General features: G+C 41.1%; 1 protein-coding gene and 1 pseudogene across 3 annotated transcripts in view; one reads left to right on the top strand and one right to left on the bottom strand.

Moving 5' to 3' along the window:
* LOC132883759 (kelch-like protein 29) overlaps positions 1-17,222 on the top strand; it is a 493,942-nt gene that overhangs the window by 305,308 nt on the left and 171,412 nt on the right. For all 3 annotated transcript variants that reach the window (XM_060917753.1, XM_060917752.1, XM_060917751.1), the window contains one exon: positions 14,002-14,149. In XM_060917753.1, the coding sequence (XP_060773736.1) occupies positions 14,002-14,149 (148 nt within the window). The remainder of the gene's footprint in view (positions 1-14,001; positions 14,150-17,222) is intronic.
* LOC132883923 (5S ribosomal RNA) lies at positions 1,461-1,579 on the bottom strand (annotated as a pseudogene).

Below are 17,222 nucleotides of genomic sequence, written 5' to 3'. Positions count from 1 at the left end.
CATTATCTGTGAACACAATTCACCGTGCCATCCATCGTTGCCAGCTAAAACTCTATAGTTCAAAGAAGAAGCCGTATCTAAACATGATCCAGAAGCGCAGACGTCTTCTCTGGGCCAAGGCTCATTTAAAATGGACTGTGGCAAAGTGGAAAACTGTTCTGTGGTCAGACGAATCAAAATTTGAAGTTCTTTATGGAAATCAGGGACACCGTGTCATTCGGGCTAAAGAGGAGAAGGATGACCCGAGTTGTTATCAGCGCTTAGTTCAGAAGCCTGCATCTCTGATGGTATGGGGTTGCATTAGTGCGTGTGGCATGGGCAGCTTACACATCTGGAAAGACACCATCAATGCTGAAAGGTATATCCAGGTTCTAGAGCAACATATGCTCCCATCCAGACGACGTCTCTTTCAGAGAAGACCTTGCATTTTCCAACATGACAATGCCAAACCACATACTGCATCAATTACAGCATCATGGCTGTGTAGAAGAAGGGTCCGGGTACTGAACTGGCCAGCCTGCAGTCCAGATCTTTCACCCATAGAAAACATTTGGCGCATCATAAAACGGAAGATACGACAAAAAAGACCTAAGACAGTTGAACAACTAGAATCCTACATTAGACAAGAATGGGTTAACATTCCTATCCCTAAACTTGAGCAATTTGTCTCCTCAGTCCCCAGACGTTTACAGACTGTTGTAAAGAGAAAAGGGGATGTCTCACAGTGGGAAACATGGCCTTGTCCCAACTTTTTTGAGATGTGTTGTTGTCATGAAATTTAAACTCACCTAATTTTTCTCTTTAAATGATACATTTTCTCAGTTTAAACATTTGATATGTCATCTATGTTCTATTCTGAATAAAATATGGAATTTTGAAACTTCCACATCATTGCATTCCGTTTTTATTTACAATTTGTACTTTGTCCCAACTTTTTTGGAATCGGGGTTGTAATTACATTACAGACATTTAGCAGACACTCTTATCCAGAGCGACGTACAACATACCCAGCAGATTGGAGAGCAGTTGGGGGTTAGGTGCCTTGCTCAAGGGTACTTTAGCCATTCCTGCTGGTCAAGGGAATCGAACCAGTGACCTTTTGGTCCCAAAGCAAAGAGTTGAGCACACAGAGCCTGATGCATACACATTGCATGTATTTTTAGGCATAATTATATGCCATTCTGGACAAAAACTTAAGCACACAGTGAAATTTAACCTCTGCATTTAACACACACAAGTGAGCAATGAGCGCGCAAACACACCCAGAGCAGTGGGCAGCTATGCTACAGCAGTTGGAGGTTAGGTGCCTTACTCAAGGGCACTTCAGTCCAACCTCAGGCCATGGCTGCCCCATGTTAACCTAACCACAGGTATTTGGACTGTTGGGGAAACCCACACAGATATGGTGAGAACATGTAAACTCCACACAGAAAGGCCCCTGGACCACTACACCACCCACAAGCTTACAGCACCTGGTATTCCCAGGCGGTCTCCTATCCAAGTACTAGCTAGGCTTGACCCTGCTTAGCAGCTGAGATCTGACATGATTGGGCATTCTCAGGGTGATATGGCCGTAAGCAGGGGCAGCACGGTGGTGTAGTGGTTAGCGCTGTCGCCTCACAGCAAGAAGGTTCTGGGTTCGAGCCCAGTGGCCAACACGGGCCTTTCTGTGTGGAGTTTGCATGTTCTCCCTGTGTCTGTGTGGGTTTCCTCCGGGTGCTCCAGTTTCCCCCACAGTCCAAAGACATGCAGGTTAGGTTAACGTGGGGCGGCCTTGGGCTGAAGTGCCCTTGAGCAAGGCACCTAACCCCCAACTGGCATTGTAGCATGGCTGCCCACTGCTCTGGGTATTGTGTATGCTCATTGTGCATGTGTGTTCACTGCTTCAGACAGGTTAAATCCAGAGCGGAATTTCACTGTGCATAAATAAAGTTGCTGTTCTTCTTCAGCCACCGTACATACTGCAAGCATGCAAAGTGCATCATAGTTCTTGACCAGATACTTATTCATTTGAGGGAGTATTACATAAAAACTGGGACATCTGTGCAGTCACAGGGTAACAAAATGCAAAATAAGGATGATTACCTGCTTCATAAGAAGTATTAAACTTCAGTTTCAGTGACCAGTTGATTTTGGACCACCTCTCAAAAGCAGTTGTGATTTTGCAACATGCATGTTCCTCTGAAGAAGAAGCTTTTGTTATATGTATACAAGCACAGTGAAATTCCTCGTCTGCATTTAACCCATCTGAAGCAGTGAACACACACACACACACACCCAGAGCAGTGGGCAGCTATGCTACAGCGCCCAGGGGACAGTTAGGGGTTAAGTGCCTTGCTCAAGGGAACTTCAGCTGTGATGCAGAGGAAGGAGAAAGTGCTGTTCATTCACCCAACTCCTCTCATGTTTTTCCTGCCAGTCACAGGAATCAATCCAGCAACCTTTTGGGCCTCAGGCTGCTTCTCTAGCAGCCTCTGAGCTTTAGAGTCAGTACCGGCTACTTTTGAAAAAGTAAATTATTTCTAACAGAATGCATAATAACACAAGCCCATTGAAGAATCTTTTTGGAAAACGTCAGGACGGCATGGTGGTGTAGTGATTAGCACGGTCACCTCACAACAAGAAGGTTCTGGGTTTGAACCTAGCGGCCGGCAAGGGCCTTTCTGTGTGGAGTTTGCATGTTCTCCCCGTGTCTGCGTGGGTTTCCTCTGGGTGCTCCAGTTTCCCCCACAGTCCAAAGACATGCAGTTAGGTTGACGTGGGGTGGCCTTGGGCTGAAGTGCCCTTGAGCAAGGTACTTAACCCCTGACTGCTCCCTGGGTGCTCTAGTGTGGCTGCCTGCTCTGGGTGTGTTCACTGCTTCAGATGGGTTAAATGCAGAGGGTGAATTTCACTGTGCTTGAAATGTGCATGTGACAAATAAAGGTTTCTTCTTCTTCTTTATTTGCTACTATGTGTGGCATGGTGGTGTAGTAGTTAGCACTGTCACCTCACAGCAAGAAGGTTCTGGGATCGAGCCCAGTGGCTGACGGGGGCCTTTGTGTGTGGAGTTTGCATGTTCTCCCTGTGTCTGCGTGGGTTTCTTCCTGGTGCTCTGGTTTCCCTCACAGTCCAAAGATATGCAGGTTAGGCTAATTGGTGGCTCTAAATTGACCATGAGTGTGAATGGTTGTTTGTCTCTGTGTGTATCAGCCCTGTGATGACCTGGCGACTTGTCCAGGGTGTACCCCGCCTCTCGCCCATAGTCAGCTGGGATAGGCTCCAGCTTGCCTGTGACCCTGTAGAACAGGATAAGTGGCTACAGATAATGGATGGATGGATAGATTTGGCAACCCTGCATAGAACACATCCATCAGGAAACAATTTTCCTCATATACAACAATGACCTCAATACATTAAACAGGAATTCTGTGGCATTGCCAATTTTCCAAGTGTTGTAGAAGCTGCAGTTGACCACAAAGGATTGACTGCAATTTAATTGCACACCTTTTATAGAAAGTAGTTTGCTTATTTTGTCCACAGCAGCCTTTTCAAGCCACATGAGGAGAACACACAGGCTCGAACCCAGAACCTGCTTGCTGTGAGGTGACACTGCTAACAACTGCACCACCAGCAGCCATTTAATTAAAAACAATTATTTAGTAACAAAGTAGCATTTTAGCATATTAATTCCTTTCACAGTATGCACTAGTTGTGGCATGAAAGTTTTTATTTAATAAGAACCTTAATCTCTGTTGCTGAACTTACAATTCTTCTTTCGTTCCGAGCTTTCTGACAGCTCTTTGGTTGACATTTAGCAGTGGAGTTTAAATAGCAGTTTAGTTTATGCTTTATGCAGCGTGCGGTCGCAGGCGCAGTGATGAGCTACAGCATTAGTAAGTTCAGTGTTACTTTCAGATGCAGTGCGAGTGCATTTTGCAACTGCATCAGGTTGTGTTTTGTGCTGCGCCTCCTGACGCACTGCATCTAGTCCATAGAGATAAACAGTTCTTGACTCCTACACTCTCGCCATGGTCTCTTTGGCACACTGAGATCATTCCACAATCATATTTAGTGCCTCCAGGACTCTCTTCCATCAGCCATGTTTCTACTACTTCCACAGCATGTCCAGTGCCCACACCACTACATACCATCAGCTAATGCATTACACAATTAATGCAATTTAATGTTAGAGGATCCTGATGTGTCTTTTGCCTCCATTGCGAGCCCTGTTCGCTGAAATGCTACATGTGGGACACAGTATGGAGTAAGATATGCAGCACATACTCATCTGATGACTGATGCTGGAGGGGAAGTGTGTAACCATGGTGATGGTTCAGCACTACAGCTAGCTGAGGCCACTCTCAGATAAGGCACTTCGGGGAACAATTTTTGACGAACCTGGCTTCATGTGACCAAAAAAAGTATCTGATGCACGTATGTATGAAGTGCCTAGAGAATAAGAGTCCAAATTTGGATGAATTGATCATTCTTGTGCATAAATACATTGACATTTAAGAGATCTAATAGGCATAGGTTAGGCCTGTATGATATAGTCAGTGAAAAGGGCACTTTCTAAAATGTCAAAATCAGCCTTGAGTGATGTGACACGAAGACACGGGGCTCTTTCCTCATCCCTCAGGTGCAAATTTATGACATATTTCTACATTTAATGTCTAACTTGTGCTTTGTTTTGTGCGTTTGTCTTTTTTCTTCATCTCGCTCCACGATTTCGAACCATCTCCCGGCGAGACAGAAAAGGCAGTGGCATCTGTTAAAAAAATAAAAGCCTTTTCACTGGGGGAATTCCAGACCAATGCCAGCTATAAACATCAAAATTCACTGTGCGGAGAAGCTTGAAAAGAATGTTTGTCTTGACTGCCTGGTTTAGTCTTTCTGTCTCTCGCAAACACAAATGCACTTGCACACAATTCCAGCCTGTTTTCTGTTGAGTCAGAGGAAAGCCATCTGCCACACCGCGATAATGGGTCACAAGGGAAGCAGGGTCTAGTAGGAGCGACGACGAATTAAAAAGTGAGAAAATGCGCAACGCTTGGCTAGACGGGCTGTAAGTCTTGCCTTGGTCTTGTCAACAGCATCATTCATGTCAAGCGGCATACAGCCTAATGTCATATACATCAACTGCCAACTGTAGAATGTTTGTATCTGTCTTCGAATGGTAAAACTGTGTGTAGGCATATCAGACGCTCGCTGGCCGTGCTGTGAAAACTGCCCATACCGCCACTCACCTAAGTTTCCAAATCTGTCATTGCTTAACTCTTGAATATTTTCTATCATGAATACGGTCATTAAAAAGCTTATAATTTCTGCTTTCCAAAGAAATTTATCTGGTTAAGATCGCTTCAGTACTTTGGGAGTAACAAGGGGTTGAAGTTGGTACAACAGAGTACACTCTCTGCTCGAGGGACGTCAGGAAACTGCCGGCGCTTTTTGAGTCACGGGAAAGTGAGTCAGGCTCTCTCTCTCTCTTCTGATCGGTTTCCGACTGGATTACTCATGATTATCAATCAGATAACTTTTATAGTGATGTTCTCTCGCTCTCACTGTTTCTGATGAAGAGTAAAATTTTCCGTCAGCTAGTTTTGATGTTATGATTCACGGGAGACTTTGAAATGAGTTTTCATAGCTTTACCTACTTATTTTTTCAAATCAAACTGATTCATGTAAATAAATAACTATTTTAGAATATAACTGGAGTTGTTTTGATGAAAAAATATTGAGATCTTAGTGATCGGAATGATATTTAAAAAAACGAGAAGTCAGAAATGCGAGTGTCAATTTTAATTCAGTTAATTGGAGTTGCTTATTGGATGTGGCTCGCAGTTTTTTCGAGGTTCGCCTTGAAAGTTGTGAATATTATCATTTATATTCTTTAATATAAACACTAGTAGGCCCTACTTTTGAGAAATACAAAGGCCTACAGAGTACAGAGAGGGTATTAGAAATAATCTTTTATTACTTTTTTATTCTGATAGAGAATGGTAGATGTGAATGACATTCAGTGCTTGTTTATGCTTATTTTATAATTAACATTGATTTCTCCTTTTTTGTGACGTGTAAATGAGAGTTAAGATCAGGTTTATATTGCACAAATGAAGCCATCTGGTGAAACTTTAAAGAAGAGAGTGTACCATTTTAACGGTTTACCTAATTAGCATAATTAATGTTAATGAAATGCTAATTTGCATCATTTATTTTTACTGTTTTTTCAAACTTTGTGTTCGGTATACAACCATCTATGTGCCTGTTGATTTCCGTGTAAATATTTTGAAAACTAGAAGAAATATTAAGAAAAGGGTTGTTTTACAATCAGGGTACAAAGTTTGTGTCACAGGGGTCAAAAATTCAAATTGATTCAAACTGGTTCTTGTACCGGGCAGCACGGTGGTGTAGTGGTTAGCGCTGTCGCCTCACAGCAAGAAGGTCCTGGGTTTGAGCCCCGGGGCCGGCGAGGGCCTTTCTGTGCGGAGTTTGCATGTTCTCCCCGTGTCTGTGTGGGTTTCCTCCGGGTGCTCCGGTTTCCCCCACAGTCCAAAGACATGCAGGTTAGGTTAACTGGTGACTCTAAATTGAGCGTAGGTGTGAATGTGAGTGTGAATGGTTGTCTGTGTCTATGTGTCAGCCCTGTGATGACCTGGTGACTTGTCCAGGGTGTACCCCGCCTTTCGCCCATAGTCAGCTGGGATAGGCTCCAGCTTGCCTGCGACCCTGTAGAAGGATAAAGCGGCTACAGATAATGAGATGAGATGAGATGGTTCTTGTACCAGTTTTTAAGTGAAGGACAAGTTAAAGAACAGATAGGCATGTGTAATAGTTTGTATTATAACAAGATTAAGTGTCGCTTTAAGCAGGGCTGGGAGAAACAAATGAAGTGATTCTCGGAGAGGACATTTTTTTTTGACAATTCAGAATCCACTACTTCCATAGTGCTTTTAAATATAAGGCTGTAAGCTTTAGTTGTCTCTAATATTTATGTCCCAATATCTTGACCACATTTTAGGATGAAAATAATCATTTTAGATATGTTATTTTATATTGAAAAATTAGCTGTCTCGGAGAGGACATTTTTTTGGCACAATTACATACTAATTTGATCAAAATAGTCTGAAAACTTACTGGCATTCAACATTAAAACTTAACTATGTTTCCAATGATATGGAACCAAATATTTGTTTTATGGTATAAAGAATGATTTAAGTGCATCCCTTTTGGAGCTACCTGTGGTCAAAAAAGCACTTTTTCTAAATGACACGAGTAATTTTGCTAAATATGACATATATTGCCATACATTCACCAAAAATAACGTTATCACCAAATGTGTTTTGCATGGTAAATAGAGCTATCACAGGGCTACAACAAACAACCAAGTTTATTTAGTCAAGCCTTTTGATATTGAAGATAATAAGTGTTAAATGTGATTTTTAGCTTGCGTACCCTGATTGTAAAACAACCCAAAAAACATTTGATCTCATTCATTAATGAGGCCCATTTTGGACCATGTGATCCTCATTACAGAATATTACGGCAGTTTACTAAAAATTAAGCGTTTTGGGGTTTTTTTCAATCTTTGATTTGTAACAGATAAACGTATTTTTATTCTGTAAAAGTATGTTGTTCTGCATTCAATTCCGAACTCAACAAGGACAGTTTCAAGCAATTTGGATTGAATTTGAATTTTCACCTGATATGCCGACTGTGTTTATAATAATAATAAGCAAAGCTCCATTTCCGTAATGACAGCTGCATATGAGGAACAGAAAATTATTGTTGCTGGAGACTTAAATGTTGCATTATCATGAGGATTAGAGAAAATACGATGGCAGAGATAAGCAGCAGGGGAAGATAGAAAGCTGTGAGACAGGGCACAAAGCAGAGAATTATTGGGCTATGCATGTCTAGGGGAGCATGCTGTTCCTTGAATAAGGTTATAGCCTTTCAATATTTAATACAGATCAATGCAGCCCCACACAGAATTGCAGGAAAACAATTTACTGAGTCTCTGATCATTCATTCTGTTTGTCAAGTGTGTCAAGGTCTGTAAAGTAGGACAAAATTTAGGACTGTGACCCATTAAATTCGAAGATGAATGAGGAAATAACAGGTTTTTTTTGGACGCTGCTCCTGCTGATGAGGTATTAAGAGCTTTTTGGACAAAATAATCCCTTTTCAATTTATCACTTCAACAATTACATTACATTTCCATTCGCAAAGCTTACCCCAACAAAACAAAATTTGCTTTCGAAAAGCAGTTGCGAATGAATTGATGAAGTGATCTCCGGGTCAGACAGGATAATGGAATGGAGGGAAGGTTCCAGATGAGAGCAAAGGGTTGATGACTGAATCTTTTCCATTAACTCCGGGTGCACTCCAGGGTTAGCTTGTGAATCGGGGTTAACGTTCATTCTTAAGCTTGCCTCTGTAACATAGGGTCCATTAATCTGTCGGTGTCACTGCTGGATTACCATCAAATCTCAGTCTCAGGAAACAAACTTCCCAAACTGTAGCCATTTTTGCCTCGCCCATGACAGAGTAAGCGGGGCGAGGTATTGTAATCAGTTTGTTTGTTTTGTTTGTTTGTTTGTTTACAGTCTAGCATCTAGACAGTTGCACCGATTGACTTCAAATTTTCAGGGTAGGTGGGCAATGGTCTGTAGATTACCTGATTAAATTCTGGGTGTAATCTGATCAAGTTGAAGGTCAAGGTCACTGGAAAGGTCAACCTTTCGGTCAAAATAACATTTTCCATTATAACTCAAAAACGGTTGCTGATAGACAAATGTTTACTATTATAAGCATATAGGAATTCCCATATTGCCTTTCCTTTGGCACTATAATCTTTGACCTTGAAAGGTCAAACTCAAGGTCATGGATTTTCAGAGGGCTATAACTTGAAAACAGTTGGTGGTAAACATCCATCCATTATCTGTAGCCGCTCATCCTGTTCTACAGGGTCACAGGCAAGCTGGAACCTATCCCGGCTGACTATGGGCGAGGTACACCCTGGACAAGTCGCCAGGTTATTGCAGGGCTGACACACGGAGACAAACAACCATTCACACCTACAGTCAATTTAGAGCCACCAATTAACCTAACCTGTATGTCTTTGGACTGTGGGGGAAACCGGAACACCTGGAGGAAACCCAAGCAGACACAGGGAGAACATGCAAACTACACAGAAAGGCCCGTGCCGGCCGCTGGGCAAGGCAAGGCAAGGCAAGTTTATTTATTTAGCACATTTCATACACAATGGCAGTTCAATGTGCTTTACAGAAGTAAAAACAAAAACAGTAAACAATAGAGAAATAAAATTACATAAAATAATTTTATTTTTATTCTAAAACAATTAATTAAAAGAATTAAAAGAAAATAATAAGAATTAAACAATAGTAGAAATAAAATAATAAAATGAAGTAGTAGTTCAAATAGGAGGAGAAAAAGAAAAAAAAAGAAACCAGCAGAATAAAATAGAATAAAGTTAAAGTTAAAGTAAATTTAAAACATGCAGAGAAAGTAAAGATTATAAAAAATGTAAAGAAGACAATATTAATTATTTAACAGAAAAGCTGGGCTCAAACCCAGGACCTTCTTGCTGTGAGGCGACAGTGCTAACCACTACACCACTGTGCTGCCCTGAGGGTAGACAGATATTCACCATTATCAACTTATAGGAAGTGCTAATATGGGCTTTCATTTGGTACCATGACGTTTGACCTTGAATGACTCTGAAATGTCAAACTCAAGGTCATGGATTTCCATAGGACTATAACCTGACAGCTGAAGATTGAGAAATATGACCATTATCAACATATAGGTATAAAATAAGTGCTGCCGGGCGAGGTTTGTTTTGCCTGGCAACACTTGTTCATGGAATACTCTTGTTTGCCATTTTAAAGTATTATATCTTACTCGCCAATGTCACATTGTCTTAAGTAGTTGGGTAGCTGGGTGAATTTGAGGAGGTGTCTTTATTACAGAATAAAATCAGCTACACTGTGTGCTTTGTAGCTCTGGTGTGGGCGAGTGAATGAACTGGAACAAATGAGGCTCTAAGATAGATAAATGTGACCCATAAAAGAGTTTAACAGCAGAGAAAGAGGGCACTGTTTGATGATCATCTTAGGTATTTAATCCTTATTACAGATTTTAACAGTACTCCAAATTCAGAGCATAAACTACTAGGAAAGCACCCGAGCTAAATCTTACTTTCTTGTTTATACTGGCTTTCTGTCAACTCGCTGTCTATGCATAATTTATTAGTAATCTTGCACAACTCCGATGAATCCCACTGATTGAATGCTGCAGCACAGTTGTATTGGTCAGTGTTAGTGTTGCCTCCTGAGTGAGCAAGTGCAATAGACACACAGGATTTGAGACATAGATGAGGTGTAGTCAATTATGGTTTAACATAACACATAAACGAGACCATCAATAACGGCGTAGTTCACTCTGGCCCCATCTAGTCCAGAAGGAACGATCTAAAATGGCTACCTTGTGCAAATGGTGTAAGCTATATACACTATATACAAGCTATATATAGAAGCTATATACACCCTAGGAATACCGACCTATTTGCCAGAAAGAATCCAAAATGGCAAGGAATTGACTGAGAAGATGTGATTTTTGTTGAACTGCTCATTAAGGCTTAATTAGTCGATAACTTCATTAATAACTGTAATTAAAGGAGAACTGAAGTCATTTTAAACTTGCTTTATTTCTTAATTAACGTGTTATTCAATTAGGTTTTCACTTTTAGTAACCTTATATCGTGACTCATATTGGCAACTACTTGCAATTAAATATTATACTTATCGGCCTATTCGGTTTTTAACCATGTTGAATTTAGCTTGTTTGGTCCACGGCAGGCGTCGCTTATCCGCGTGATCTTCGCAAGACTTCGAAACGTGAAGTGTCAGCCAGGCGTCAGTGCCGCCATTTTGAAAACTGTTTTCCAAACGAAATATTGCACAAAAACGAGTTTAAACGACGATTACTGCCTACTTTTTTCAAACTTTCCTGATTGCTATCAAAGCAAACAAAACTTCCGGCTTGATTACGTCAGCATTCGAAAGAGGGCGCACACGTCTTTTGACAACGTTGGCAGATGTCGGTCACTTTAATTTCCGCTGTACGTTTTACTTCCGTCCTACGATGTCTCGCACAGGTCTCAACGAATCTCGTTTACGGCCATTGCTTTGACATATGGACTGATATATTACATAGCATATTTCAAACACTCATAACTTGCTATAGCAGTGACAAAATAGCGATCAAAAATGCATTCCTATATTTAATAAAATGAGATAAATAGAATTTTGAGAATAAAAAAATTTGTCTTCAGTTCCCCTTTAAGCAAATCTGGGTAGAAGTTAGCTGCACCCTCGGTACCCCTACCTTCATGCCAGAAATAATCAAAACTGGTGAAGAATTAAGGGAGAAGAAGCAGTTTGTGTGGAAACTACTCGTTAGGGCTTAATTACTCCATATCTTCATTATTAATTACAATTATGCAAATTTGGGTCAAAGCTACATGCACCCCAGGCAGATCTACTTTCCTGCCCAAAAGAACAAAAATCAGTGAAGAACTGACAGAGAAGAAGCGATTTTCATGAAATGTGGACGACGCTGGACGGACGCTGGACAACACATGATGGCATAAGATCACCGCCTGTCAGCCGGATAAGTTGATAATGAAGACATTATAAGTTCATAAAAAGATCAGCCAATGTTTTTTCAGTCTTAAACTGTCCAGTTTCATTGACTCTGTGCCCAGAGTAGCCTCAGATTCCTTTTCTTGGCTGACAGGAGTGGACCTCTTCTGCTGTTGTAGCCCGTCCACCTCAAGGTTCAGCATGTTGTGTGTTCTGAGATGTTTCTCTACTCACCACAGTTGTAAAGAGTGGTTATACAAGTTACTGTAGACCTTCTGTCAGCTCGAAGCAGTCTGCCTGTTCTCCTCTGACCTCCCTCATCAATACAGTGTTTCTGCCTGCAGAACTGCCGCTCACCAAGTTTTTCTTATTTTTCACACTGGGTAAACACTGGAGACTGCTGTGTATGAACATTCCAGGAGATCAGCAGTTTCTCAAATACTTAAACAGCTCATTTGGCCATGGTCAAGTTACTGATCTCACATCTCCCTCATTCTGATGTTAACTGATCTAAAGCTCTTGACCTGTATGATTTTATGCGTTTTGTACTGCTGCAATATGACAGCCTGAGAATTGGGCTCATTGCATGAATGAGGGGTATGGATTTTCCTATTAAAGTGGCTTGTGTGTGTGAAAGAGAGAGAGAGAGATTATATTTAAGATGATTTTAGCTTCATTCTAGATCTTTCGCCCAGTTGCAATGTAGACAGAATATTTAACATCTGAGCAGATCGGAGGCTAAAAACCCATTAATGGGAAACAATTGACAACACAATTGCTTCAAAATTGATGCTTAGCAGAGATTTTTTTTCTTTCAATTGCTTACAAATAAAGAATCAACTCATTAAATACTTTAGAGGCCAAGGGAAATAAAAATAAATTGAAAACAACTTGGATAAGAATCTTAATAAATAAGAAACGGAGCAGTAGGAATACTAAAACATTTCAGTTGTGTTTTCTTAAAGCTTGACTGCCTTTCAGATTTTTCAAGTTTAGGTCATAAAAAGAATTTTCCCTGACACCCAATTATTTTTGTTTAATGGACCAAAAGCTACTGGATTTGAATCCCAGACCTCCAATTTTATTAGGTTTTTTAAAAATAGAACAATTAATGAATTAACCACATGGCCCTAAATTCTCCGCTATTTTTTCCTGCTTCACCATGACCCAGTTCAAGATACTACGTCATGCATCACGTGGTGAGCTTTCCCCGTTCACGCAAGGCATTGTGGGATACAAATTTGAAACAGGAGAGAAAAATGGAGGACGTGAATGTGCGAATGAAACGTGAAAGACCGACTACAGTAACGGAAAGCGAGAAGAAAAGACGTTATGTTGCGAAGGAAAGGAAACACAGGACCAAACTAATAAATATCGGCGGTCAGCGAGCACCTCGGTGTGATCAGCTGTTCGTTTAACAACAGAATGATGTAACTGTCAGTGCACGGTCAAGGTAAACCTGTAGATGGCAGTAATGCAACACTGTGGATGCCAGCTGCTGTAAAACCCAAAAGAAGAAGAAAAAGAAGGTAAACCTGCGCATGCGCACACGGACTTCCTCTGTCTGCTTGACTGTGTGAAGCGAGCGATTTCATGCGCATTATTTGCTCGGGAATCTCATCAAATTAAATAACTTCCCAGCCACAGAATGGCCCGAGTGAGATATTACAGAAATAAACATGTATCACAATGACCAAATTTCAGAGGGAACTAAATTTCACTGATTTTATGAAATTGAAAGGCCGTCTAGTTTTAAAATTATTATACAATTTGGTATGATTAACATTTCTTTGCACTGTTTTCTACATTTTAAACAAAAAAGGACAACATAGACAAAAACGATGTCAAATAATATGAAACGCTGATATGAAACGCTGTTCTGTGTGTTGACTGTAATAACATATTTCTGCCACAAGGGTCTCCAAATATGTAAATATTTATCCATAATTACATACTGGCTCTTTAATTTCTGGTATTAAGTATATTTAAATATGGACATTACTAAGGACTATGCTAAGGCAGTACATCTGATAATAGACTGAGAAAGCATAAACGTGCCTGTGTGTAAATATTTTATTTCCCCTGTAATTTACTTACTTTACTTCCATAATATTTGATCTGTATGGTTTACACTTGCATTTTTATTTTTGTTTAAACAGCAGCACACACACACACACACACACACTGTTCCTGCAAAGAATATGTTTCTAATAAAAAGAATCTGTGTATCCAGATGTCAGATGCAGGAGGAGGTTTTGTCCTCAGTGGGTTTTGAAATCTAAGACTCAGACTGCTGCTTCGGAGTCTGTTTATTGGTCTGCGTAACATATTTGCTGTGTGTTGATTTTTCCAGCCTACAGGCCTTTCTCCTGGCGAGAATCAGACTCCTGCGCTGCTCTTGGCTCCGGGGTTGAGGTGGGGCCAAACACCCATCAACCAGTCCACGCCATGGGACACAGACGAGCCTCCAGTCAAACAGCACCGAGAGAACGACACCACTGGTATGCTGCCCTCTTTCACCTTACTCTGTGTCTATGTTATCATGTTCAAAATAGCAACACAGATCTACTGAAAAAAAACAAAAAACCCAAACATGGTTACGATGACACTGAAATACTGAAAATGATCAGCTTTATTATCGTTATACATGACGGTATACTGTAGTAAATCGGAGTTGTTGGCTGTCTGATTCCATATAGACACAGTGATAAGACTGAAGCTTTAACAATAAGTATGACATGTATAATAACTATATAAGGAGTTAAAGCTTGAAGGCTTCTGACATCCTCCTGCAGAGATGAACACACACTCGCTGCTTTAAAGCAGCCAATTTTCTCCCATTACTCTGGCAGCCTTCTAATGTTAGCATGCTAAATCATTCACAAAGCAGTGAAAGGGGACTTGACCTCTACGAGCGAGTAACCAAATCAGGACTCATGTAACACTTTGATATCTGTCCTGATATCTAGTGATTTATATTATACACAGTAAAACGCAATAATAAAAAATTGAAAAGAGTCAGTTATCATTCAGACTGAGGAGACCCACACTAATTCAAACAACGCTTTAATGAGGACGACATGTCGCTTTGGCCGCACAAACCTGTCTGTGGAGAGAGTCGTTATTTTTGACCTTCGGTGATTGCACGTCATGGCCAGCCCTCTCTGTCCATGACCCCCTCACAATGCTGTGTGATTGTGGGGCTCCTAGCGTTCGCATTAGGCTCCTCTCACACTTACAGCACCCTGCCTGAGCGCCATTAGCTCTGAAACCAGCTCCACTTAATTGCAGTGAACTACATGGATCCTGCTAACAGCTCGGCTGGAATTAACGAATTAGCTAAAAAGACATGCTCAAGAAGTTCTTTTTTCCCTTCAACTTTTCTCCAGACTTTTTGTAATGTATATTTTTGGAGTTTAATTAGATGATAAATTGAAATAGACTTTTAAGGGCAAAGAATAATGTATGAAACAACTGATATTTCATAATAACACATTTTAATTACAGGAGACAAGAGAGCAATCAAGTCCTGGATTCGTTTCATGTTAAATACGATCACTTTTCCTTTCTGAAAACCTTTCATTAACTTTGCAGCTGAAGACTGCAAAAATGTGAGCATGTTGAACAGGGCTAATGAATTCAGGCTTGTGAATGTAATTACCCTGCAAAAATTTACAGGAACTCTTTAAAGCGAGACGGCCTTTTGATTTCATAAAATCGGTGAAATTTAGTTCCCTCTGAAATTTGGTCATTGTGATACATGTTTATTTCTGTAATATCTCACTCGGGCCATTCTGTGGCTGGGAAGTTATTTAATTTGACGAGATTCCCGAGCAAATAATGTGCATGAAATCGCTCGCTTCACACAGTCAGGCAGACAGAGGAAGTCCGTGTGCGCATGTGCAGGTGTACCTTCTTCTTTTGGGTTTTACAGCAGCTGGCATCCACAGTGTTGCATTACTGCCATCTACAGGTTTACCTTGACCGTGCACTGACAGTTCCATCATTCTGTCGCTAAACGAACAGCTGGTCACACCGAGGTGCTCGCTGACCGCCGATATTTATTAGGGCCCGTTTACACGAGGACGCTGTCGGGTAAAAACGACTAAATATTTTATCAGAAGTGCCTTTCGTTTACACGAGGACGGCGTTTCTGAGGCTGAAAAACGGATAAAATTGAAAACGCCTTCCAAAGTGGATAAGTTTAAAAACGGCCCCCGTTGCATATCCGTCTAAACTACCCAATACGCGAAACTCCGCTCGGATCTGCTCACGTCGGGTACGCGTTTACGTCATACATGTGTCATATACTGCACATGCCAGCCCGGGAAGTAAGAAAGTAAGTAAAAAAGTAAGAGCATGTCTGATTACATCGATCCAACGGACCTTCAAGCTGCTCTGTGTTTTAATGCAGTAGATGTGTTTTCCTGCTCACCCGCCCAGCTGGAGCTCCTCAGTTTGGTGTCGCCAAGTTACACACACACGCACGCGCGCGCCGCCTATTCAAGCCGCTCGTGAAACCATAAACCCGAGACTGAAAACAAAACTAGCAGCCGAACGGGTTTATTTTCCTGAGATGGACACTGCCTTTTCTCTTCTTCACCGAAACAAGAGTGAGTGTTACTTAATAAAGGCAGATTAAAAGAGTTTCGGTTTGCTCCTGCTCCTCCCTCGAGCACTACAGTACCTCAGCCGGACCGGTATTCTGTAAAGTTATCCTAGCAAGTTCTCATACAGACCGTTTTATTATTCAAAACAAGTCATTACAAATTATTTGACTCGGCCAAAGACTCGACCAATACGCACAAAACAAAAAAATCGGCAAATGCGTGAAATTCTCACCGATTTTCTATCAGCCCAGCTGATCGGTGGGACAAAACTACTGTTGAATTTTCCTACCCTCCTGGATTTCGCGCATGTGTAGTAGGCTTGGTAGGATAACTTGACAGAACAGCGGCGCAGATGTGCAGATCAGACAAGACGGAAGACGTTGCGCATGCGTGCAGACATAGCGGAGACATTTATGCGTCACCGTATAGACGCAGATTTCCTCCTTGAAAACGGTCGTGTAGACACGGAAAAAAGTGAGAACGAAAACGGACTTTTGCGTTTTTGTTTTATACCGTCCCCGTGTAAAGTGGGCCTTAGTTTGGTCCTGCGTTTCCTTTCCTTTGCAACATAACGTCTTTTCTTTTCACTGTCCGTTACTGTAGTCAGTCTTTCACGTTTCATTCGCACACTCCATTTTTCTCTCCTGTTTCAAATTTGTATCCCACAATGTCAAGTTTATTTTTATAGCGCTTTTAACAACAGACTTTGTTGCAAAGCAGCTTTACAGAAATGTAAAGGCTTTAAACACGAGCTAATTTTGTCCCTAATCTATCCCCAATGAGCAAGCCAGGGGCAAGGAAAAACTCCCTCAGACGGCACGAGGAAGAAACCTCGAGAGGATCCAGACTCAAAAGGGAACCCATCCTCATTTGGGTGATAACAGACAATGTGATTATAAATAACTTGCTTCGGTAACAGTGTCCTCTAGAGTCACAATGTATAACTGTGTCACCAGGAAAATCA

Source organism: Neoarius graeffei, chromosome 3 (genome assembly GCF_027579695.1).
Source record: "Neoarius graeffei isolate fNeoGra1 chromosome 3, fNeoGra1.pri, whole genome shotgun sequence".
NCBI lineage: Eukaryota > Metazoa > Chordata > Actinopteri > Siluriformes > Ariidae > Neoarius > Neoarius graeffei.
This window is presented reverse-complemented; position numbering and strand designations above follow the sequence as displayed.